At 41.5% G+C, this 9,756-nt stretch overlaps 1 protein-coding gene across 1 annotated transcript; it reads left to right on the forward strand.

The window, feature by feature from the left end:
• Window positions 1-1,253: 1,253 nt before the first annotated feature.
• On the forward strand, window positions 1,254-6,127 carry pgap3 (post-GPI attachment to proteins phospholipase 3). The gene is made up of 8 exons (XM_018687295.2): window positions 1,254-1,696; window positions 2,523-2,620; window positions 2,808-2,960; window positions 3,050-3,112; window positions 3,767-3,828; window positions 3,947-4,083; window positions 4,239-4,443; window positions 4,592-6,127. Exons 1-8 carry the CDS (start codon window positions 1,483-1,485, stop codon window positions 4,653-4,655), a joined length of 996 nt encoding a protein of 331 aa, XP_018542811.1. The 5' UTR covers window positions 1,254-1,482; the 3' UTR covers window positions 4,656-6,127.
• The last annotated feature ends 3,629 nt before the right edge of the window (window positions 6,128-9,756 follow it).

A 9,756-nucleotide genomic window follows, 5' to 3' on the forward strand; every position in this document is an offset into this window, starting at 1 on the left:
TTGGATATTTTTCAGAAAGGAAGAAGAAGTACCTCTTTCACCCCCAGTAATGTCTTTGTATTAAATCTCATAGTCATGGGTGGGATTTATTTTGTACTTTTTATTCCACAATTGTTTTTATCCAACAATGACATTATGTTTAACAGAGTTGTGGCCTTCTCATTTTCATTCATTGTGTGTGGAAAGCCCCTTCTTCTAACCTGTGCCTGTGTGGACTGTTACCTGGCTGTGGTTCACCCAGTTTTCTATCAGACAAGAAGGAGTCTGACTCCCAGGGTCGTGGCAGCTGTTGGTGTCTCGGCTGTGACATTTGCTTTTGGATTTTATTTTGCTTATATTAAAGTTTTGACCAACATCATCTCAATCTCGTTTTCTGTTTTTACTCTGTCTGTTATTGGATATTGTGAAATTAGAACATACTGGAAAAATAAATGCTGTGTTTCAGTCACCAGGTGTTTTCTTTGGGCCATATAGGAAAAACTATATGTCACTGTGTGTTTGTTTGCCATCTTATAGTAGTCACCACTTCATTTACCTAAAGACTACTTTATTTACCATTTGGAAAACACTGATGCTGACAGGCTGTGGAAAGTGATAAATGACCGTGATACCGCACAGAGAAAAGATGTGCATATTCAAAACAAGAGACATTTTCCATAACAGGTAAGACACCTGTTAATGTTAAACTTTACACACAGGTCCAACAGCAGTGATGAGGCCATTAAAAACCATTTCCTGAATAAGTATTCACATTTGACTTCAGAGAAAAATGGCAACTGCATGTGTATCATGCAGGGTTTTCATGGGGTATTTAATCCTCCTCTATATTAATTATATAATTATATGAATGTGTTTTATTAGCTTAATGTCTCTTCATTATAATAATAATGATTGTTGTTGTTGATGATGATGACGATGTTATTAAAAGTATGTTAGGCTAATAAACATCGTGAAATCTGTATATTTATACGCAATGTACAAAAAAAAATCAATAAATCACGTGGAATAATGACGTTACCACCCGAAACAGGATGTAAGACCGTTTACAACAGAACGTCCTGCCTTCAAAATAAAAGCAAAACATATGGTGCCTTAAAAAATACTGATGCTGACTCTACCAAATAAGTTCGCTAGCAAAACAAGAAACAATTCTTGAGGATTAGTGTAGAGGATAGACTTAATACTTAAGGATACTATAGTTTTAACTCGACGTCTTGTCAGTCAAGCCAGAGGCGTCCCCAAAGCATTTTATTTTGGAAATAGAAACCGGAAACAATGTGTGAGTGTGAAACTTGGCCCTGATCAGAGGGCAGGGGAGCAGTGGACATACAGTACTGTGACTCTAATGCATTTCAGGCCCGGTTTGTCACCACAAACAAGGTATGGCCCTGTGGTAATGTGCGCCATCGGCTGTGGAAGCCATCGTTGCCGCTGTCGTCCCGCCGTGCCTTTGTGAGTCCTGACGGGCCGAGACCCACCACCATGGCCTCAGCGTTACCCCGCTGCACATCTGTCAGACTCCCCGCTCTGGCCACCGTCGTCCTGCTCCTGGCGTCGGTGACCACTGTACAGTCCTCTCAAGGCGACAAGGAGCCAGTTTACCGAGACTGTGTGAAGCAATGCGTCCGGACCAACTGCACCGGAGCCCGGCTACGGGGCTTCCAGTCTGCCCAGCCGCAGTACATGGCGCTGACAGGTGAGTAGTTGTTGCTGTTGCCAGGTAAGTTAGGCTAACTTAGCTGGCTAGTACTCTGTACATTTCTCTGATAATGTGTGCATAACATTAGCTAAATTTATCCCTTGGCTGTCTTTGCTAACAGTTTACAGTCATTTTGTGTTTACTCCTCCGTGTAGCTGCTCTCTGCTGGTGCTGCTTTGTGTGTCATGGTTTTTAATCCGGTATATTTTCTCATCTTTGACGTTTCATGAATCAGTGTGCTGCTGTTTTTATCAACTGAAACAGCCTTGAAAGGTTGAAAGCGAGTTTTTCAGGCAGGGCAAGGTGTCACAAAAGGCCTATTGTAACTCCACCCTCGGTCTCAGTAACAATAGTACGGTGCTACCGTGTCAGATTTAACAAACATAGCAAACTGGCACACCAGTTAAGCAAAAATTTAAATATTTTTATTAAGAGGAACCAACGGTTTAAGCTCAAACCAGCCATAGAGGACAGACTGCTGCTGCACCAAATATAAGCAAAGCACATTTTGTGTGTTTATTTTAATGTTAATAATTTATACTTTTAATTGTCAGTAAAGCAAACTAAACTAGAGTTAAGTATTTGATAAATTCATCAGTTAATTGAGAAAATGAGCATCTTTTGTGAAGTTTTCAAGCAAAGTTTTAAAGCAAAAACACTTAACGTCCTCTGGTTTTATCTTATCATTGTAGAGCACAATTTGCAGACTAATTGTTAATGAAAATAATGATTTGTTTTCGTTCTAAAGGGAACCTGTGCCCATGACCTGTTTGTAATGCCAGGCTTTCCTCCTCAGTTTCTCTCTCTTGTTCCTGTTTCGCAGGTTGGACATGTCGTGACGACTGTCGCTATCAGTGCATGTGGACCACCGTGGGCCTTTACCAGGCAGAGGGTTACAGAGTCCCGCAGTTCCATGGCAAGGTTTGTGTTCATTACAGAGGCCAGTATGTGTATCACCCTGAGCTTTGTCACAAAATCTTAACCCAAAGTTATTCTGCATTGGATACGATGCTGGATTCTGTCCTCTAGAATAACCTCATACTGTATCCTGTCTTAACCATTATTATTAATCGATGAAATTATGGGTGATATGTTTTATTTCTTACAGTGGCCATTTGCGCGCTTCCTGTGTTTTGAGGAGCCAGCGTCTGCCCTGGCCTCTCTGCTCAATGGCCTGGCTTGCCTTCTCATGCTGCTGCGCTACCGGAGCACGGTGCCACGCCAGAGCCCCATGTACCACACCATCAACGCCTTCTCTCTGGTGAGTCGAAGTCACACAGAAATACACCAATACTATCCTGTCTTTACATAAGTAGGTATGTAACAAGAGGCTGTGTGTGTGTTCTTTAGGTATCTCTTAATGCCTGGTTCTGGTCCACTGTGTTCCACACCCGGGACACCTATCTCACTGAGGTAATGGTTGTTAAGCACCTGGTATTTGTTATAACTTTGAGAGCAAAGTCATAGTAAAAAAAAGTTACGTTTTTATCTCCAACCTGTTAGCAAAGAGTTACAAAGTTACGTCTCCTGCAGAAACACCAGATCCCGCTGGAGATTGATTGTAAATTTGTATTGTAAATCTCTCACCTTCTATAGCCCCAGTTTGGTCCACTTGCTCCTGAGGTAAAATATCTGTTCAGTCAACTCGTGAGCTTGGCAGCAGCTGCTCGCTGTTTATACGGAGGGTTGGTGCGAGCTGTTGAGTCTCAGTGCGCAGAGCAGCAAAGCAAAACAATGAGCTGAGAGCAGCTAAACGCAGCCCCTTTTTTACATTACAGGGACTCAGTTGATTCATTGTTAATTAAAAGGAAACACCACTTGATGCAGTTTTATTGCGCACCAAGCGTCAGACTTCAAAAATATCTTTCCAACTTCCAGACCATATGCTGAGATGAGTGTTTTGTTGTTTTATTGGCTAATGAGCTTAGCTCATCAGCAACATCCTAATGCCACTGCTGACAAACCCTGCAGCTGTTTGTACCATATTTTCTGTAACATATGATAAAACAGGCACAACTTTTTCTCTTTTTCTCTCTTCTGATGATGGTTTATGTTTTTCACTTTCAGAAAATGGACTATTTCTGCGCGACAGCAGTCATTCTTTATTCAATCTACCTATGCTGTGTCAGGTTAGTTTATGAGAAAACTTTGTGAGTGTTTACATTAAGAGACGCACTAACAATGTCATGAACACTTTCTCTAATGACAGTATCTCTGCTCACACTGTCTGACTCTTCTCTACGCCAGAACGCTGGGTCTGAGGCGGCCTGGGGTGTCCAGCATGGTGGGAGTCCTCCTCATCTTGGCCTTTACCTCGCATGTGTCCTACTTGACCTTTGTCAGCTTTGACTACGGCTACAACATGGCTGCTAATGCCACCATCGGTACAGCAAATGCTCAGAAAGTCACATTAAAGCTCATATTCAGTCAGTTATAACAGCAGGTTTATCATGTCTTTAGATGCCAGGGGCTCCTAACTTAATCTCACGACTTTCCTTGTACTTTCGTTCACTCCATTTCTCTCTTTTATTGTCTCCAGGAATGGTGAACCTCCTGTGGTGGCTGTGTTGGTGCTGGCAGAACCGACGGACCCTGCCATACTGGTGGAAGTGTGGACTGGTGGTGGTGCTGCTTCACGGTCTGGCCCTGCTGGAGCTGCTGGATTTTCCCCCACTGCTCTGGGTCTTAGATGCTCACGCTGTGTGGCACCTCAGCACCATCCCAGTGCACTTCCTTTTCTACAGGTTCGACCTCTCACTTCTCCCCCCGCATTCCTTGTTTAATAGCTTCACTGAAGACCGACATTTAAGACAGTATCTAAAGAAGATTAATATGGAAGGAGAGACAGACACAAATACCTGATGAATGATCCTTTCTTTGTTCTCCCTCCAGTTTCCTGATAGACGACAGCCTCTACTTACTAAACACAGAGAAGATGGGCGTCAAAGTTGAGTAGGAGGAGCTCATCGCCTCTTCACCACACCTGCACCCCTTGTACCCCCTCCAATCAGGGCAGCTGGACACCTGAACACGGAAGTAGCTCAGCCCCCCAGATGACATGCATGACACCACTATGACTTCCATCAAAGCAGCCTTTGTTTACATTTTAAATTTCTTGTATTTATTTCTTTTTTTTTTTTAAATGAGAATTATCACCATTGATGCTTGTTCAACATAACTTTGCCTTGTGCTGACACTCACGCCACCATCTGCCGTAACAGGACAGAGGACAACGTTTTGCATTCTGCCACAGCAGAGCCAGTTTTTGATGCTTCCGACTGCGACCCAGACTCTTGGGTGCTGTTTAAACCGATCCCCCCTGAACTCCATGTCTTTAACTTCAGCCTCATTCTCACCAGCCTCCTGGGGAAATCCAGCACACGTTGCTTAGCTCTTGCACAAAACGGCAGTTTGCGGTGACTGACAATAGATGGCACCAAATCATCGACCATCATTAATCTGCTCTGTGCGGTTGCAACATGTGTCAGGGTCCGTCTGTGCCAAAAGTGGACTGACGGACATCAGAGAGAGTTTCCCCTTGTGAATGAGGGAGGGGGGCAGAGGGGGCTGCCAGCAGATTGATCTAGAGAGAGGGGGAAGGGGGTTTGTGTTTGGAGGCTATTCTAGCTGACTGTGTTTTTTTTTTCTCTTTTCTCACCATCACACCTTTATTTTTGTGCCTCTGTTGTTTCCACTGGTGCTTTTTTTCTTTCTTACATTCTTCAGTATCATTTTAGATTTTTATTTTCACTCTCATAAGCTGCCTTATTTGTTTTAATTCCTCTGTTGGCGTCAAGCGACTTGTGCTTTATTCTGTTGACAGTTTTACTTTGATTACTTGATTACTTAATTTTGGCTGGGGATGTTCCTGATGATCATAAATGTTATTTTTATTCACCTGGATTGCCTTTTAGAGTGAGGGAGAGGAAAAAAATGATTGAGGTAGGAATTACAAGCAATGCAACAGGAAACAAGTTTATTTTTTTACATGAAGAGTTTCTAATGAATTCTTGGGTTAGGAGGTGTGTGTGTGAGAATGAGTGTTTAGGTGTTTGTTTGACACCCATTATTTTGATTTGGTAGCTGCAGTATTCCCCAGAACAACACACACACACACACACAACCAGCTGCTTTACAGATATATACACGGTTATGTAAAATACACCATTTCCCTCCATATCTGCCTTACACACTGTGTCAGAACCTTTTTTGTATCAAATAATTTTTTGTCCTCTCTGAGAAACTCTTGAATTCATACAATTTATGTCTTCATCCCTCAGAGGTTTCCCATCCATATGTGCACTTTATGGGTGTGTGTCTGTACATTTACATGCCGTTTTTTTGTTTTAAATTCTGCCCATGCCTTTGTATTTCTGTGCGAGAATGCGAACAATGACCAGTATGTGTGTACATGTTGCCTTGACTCGACATTGTGTTGTTTTTGCCGTCATAAACTGAACCACTGTGTGTACGTGTGTGAGAGAGAGCGCTAGATTGTGCTTGATCCTTTTGTAAAAGTACAGGCGTGTGAGTGTGTGTGTGCATGTATATGTTGGAGGTTTGCTGGGTGAATGCGTGTGAGACGATGGGTAAATTTAGCTTTGCTGACAGCCTGCGATGGGGGTGGGGGAAGAAAGAGGACGAAAGACACGGAGAGGTTGGCATTGGTCTGGGTGGCAAAAAGATTCCTGAAATCGTGACCTCATCAGATAAGAAACAATATATAGTACACATTTTATTTGATGTCAGCCAAAATATATAAGTGTATATTTGTTATAATGGTTAATATTTGTTAATGTTTATGAACCATTGACATTCACAAAATGGTGTCTGAGGCCCAGGTCTGACAATAATCATCTAAAAAGCAAAGACAAGGATAGCCAATTTGATAAAAAAAAAAAAAAAAAAAAAATCACATTTCAATATCTCACAAAATTATAACTTAGTCAAAACTGCAAATACTTTGTCCACTGTTGTGAAAATAATTTGGGTAAATAATTTCATTGGTATCCCTCCCCTGAGGAATTAGCATTAAACAAACTTCAGTTTTTGCTCTGTAAATCATTTCATTGTTCATTTCCTTCTTCCTTACCAGTAACTACGTCCCTCCTCTTCCCCCACTCATCTGCTGCCCCCTGCCTGCTGCCCTGTGCACCATCACCTCTCCCACTGAGAGCACTTTCCTCCACCTCACATCAAATATTTGACCAAAAAAAAAAAAAAGAGTCTTAAAGAAATGGAACAAATAAAAGTGTTCTTTGTTGATAAGGAGCAGGGCTCTGCTGTGTGTTCTTCCCTACATGAGACTTGGTTTTTGTTCTGTAAATGTGATTCTCTTCCTCAGTGAACTGTTGTTGTTGTCCTCCAGATATGCATGAAAACAGCAAGAAAAGAGGAATGAAATACTGTTACACACCAGTGACTAAGAACTTGGGAGATAATTAGAAAAAGAGACAGAAAAGCTCTCTCCTCCAGGATGTGACATATTGTGACCTCAACCAGCTGCTACCTTACCTCGTAGTCATCCAGGTAAACCACTGCAATCTCTGAACCTCATCATCAAAACAAACCTCACAATCTCCTTCCACTGTCAACACAACCCTTAGTAGTTCTTTGTATCTGGGTACTTTTTAGCTATGGTATTGTATTTTCTCCATCAACTGCTCTCAATTCATTTCATTTACTCAAACGCAGTGGTACAGGAAGTATTCAGACCCTCTACTAAGGGTAATAGCACTAAAACAACATTAAAAAAAATACTTCATTGCAAGTAAAAGTCCTTCCTCCTAATCAGTTAAGTGTTGATATTGATGTAGCTGTTGGAGCCAGTGGAGCTACTTTAAACTACTTTATACACAGTTGCGTTTCGTACACTGGTTTCCAGTGTATTATTCCGAAAATGTATGATAAAGTTGCCTAAAATGTACAAATGCCTCGTACTTGTCCATAACTACCTGAATAAATGGACTTATATTCCGCTACTGTTCAAATGCATGAGGAATATATCCTCAAGTTTTATAACATCATAGCCAAGGGTACGAAGGTGGTAACAGAGCACCATGCTTCAAAAGTGAGTCTAAACCAAGTGAAATGTATCGTCTGTGGTTCGTCCCTCCCCTCTTCCACTGGAGTCTGAAGGTCCTGTCGACCTTGTACCATTTGTGCTGGTATTAAATGCACAGATTCTTTGTAGGCTGTCATTATGTCTCTAATATCACCAGGACATATTCCTCAGAGACTGTATTTGTTATGCCTGTTGATCTAAGTAAGCAATTAAAACTGTGAAATGATACTGAAAACAAGCTTTTCCTAGACTTGAAGGGACTACAGTATATTATTTGCAGTCTGTGTAGTGGTCGGCCTTGGGCTCTCTCACTTCTACACAGTATCTCTCACCCACTTGCCAGCCTCCTCACTTTTCAATCCATGTAGCCCCCCGAAGAATATTAATGCTTTATGGGTCCCAGACAATTATAGCCAAGTTTTTGCAACCTTTCGCTGTGTACTTTGTCATGTTATAAGGAAGCTGACTGTTTTGCATTTGCACAGCACATACTTTTATCCCTAATATGAGGATCTGCACGTTTCTACAGAACCAGCAAACTTGATCCAAGACTTGCTGATGCTTGAGAACTCCTCATAAAACTCCGTCGTATCCATTTTGCAGAGGTTTACTGCTGAGAAAACCACGCAACCAGGACGCTGAGTTGGCTCGGTCCCTCGAAGGCCACAATGGCACTCAGCTGCAGGAAATGGGCTTATTTTTGTGGGAACCAAACATTTAAACAGGACCAGGACCACTAACCCCTCGTCTGGGACTTGTGTTCTGTCTGGCTCAGTGAGAAGCTTTTTGTTGTTCCCTGATAGCTCTGAGCAGTACGTTGGACTCTGACCCTTGCTGCTGTGGGTGGGGAGAGTGGATAGATTTGGATGAATAGAGTTTATTCTTCCTCCTTCAACTCCTGATTTGTGACCGTGAAGTGAAGGGCATGAGAAAGAGTGAAAGAAATATGAAGATGCTCCAAGCTGGTAGCGCACAATAATTTCCCCCTGTATAAAATCAGCAGTACACAGAAATCCATAGGCATAAGTTTGATTTATAAAGTCATAAATAACCATGTGTGTAGGTTGCTGCTTGAGACTTCAGTCTTTGAACAGAAAGCCTGTGTTACAACCTGGGGGCTCAGAGTAGATGTGGGTGTTAATCAGGCAGGGTGGGGGGTCTACTGAAAAACCATATAGCTGCATTATGGGAAGTGTGAGATCTAGTGTTCTTGGGGACAAAAGTCAGGATACTTCCACCTCTGCAGCTTTGATTTTGACCTTTCTCTTTTTAAATCTATGTCTCACAAGACCCCCAACTTCATGAAAGTACTCTGCTAAATCACTGGAGTACCCCTTTAAGAACACTGAGCTCATAATATTTTGCCAACATTTACTTAAGTTTTTTTTAAATATAGCAATTGCTACTGTTACTTAAGTAAAGGAGGTGAATACATCTTCCATTACTGGTGTTTGGGTCATCATATCTGATACCTTGATCATTTGACTTGTGGAGGTTGTTAGGATGATTGAACTGCCAGTCTTGAGATTGCCAAGCAGCCTATTTAAAGATCCCCTCCTGACATGTTTTGAGACATGTAAAAATACCCTGCTTCGAGTAACAGTTTATGTCTGTTATATTTTTTGCTCTCACAAAAAAGTTACATTTCCTGGTGATTTTTTTTCTTCTGTAGTCCATTCTCAGTGCATGTACACTGGAGCTTTCAGGTTTCCACATCTCGCTTGTGTGAGTTGGGTGATAAAACTCTAATGATCACGATATAATTTCCCTCAATACAAATATAACAAATTGTCAATAAATATCAGATATAATTGATTTCCGTGCTTAGATAGCACCCACAGAAAAAAAAAAACATGAACTGTCAATCACATCATAAGAATTGAGGTAAGCAAGTTTTAGATTATAGATGGTCTAAGTGTTGAATGTTCTACCTCAGATTTAAGTTTGTCATGTTCTGACCATAAAGAAAAGTTTTAAAACCATAATTAACTCT

Source organism: Lates calcarifer, linkage group LG23, assembly GCF_001640805.2.
Source record: "Lates calcarifer isolate ASB-BC8 linkage group LG23, TLL_Latcal_v3, whole genome shotgun sequence".
Classification (NCBI taxonomy): Eukaryota; Metazoa; Chordata; class Actinopteri; family Centropomidae; genus Lates; species Lates calcarifer.

Excerpts from the sequence above, each read along its gene's own strand:
- pgap3 (XM_018687295.2), top strand. The coding sequence starts at position 1,483 with ATGGCCTCAGCGTTACCCCGCTGCACATCTGTCAGACTCCCCGCTCTG. Across the intron at positions 2,961-3,049 it reads CCATCAACGCCTTCTCTCTG|GTATCTCTTAATGCCTGGTT; the intron begins GTGAGTCGAAGT and ends TGTGTTCTTTAG. Across the intron at positions 3,113-3,766 it reads GGGACACCTATCTCACTGAG|AAAATGGACTATTTCTGCGC; the intron begins GTAATGGTTGTT and ends TTTCACTTTCAG.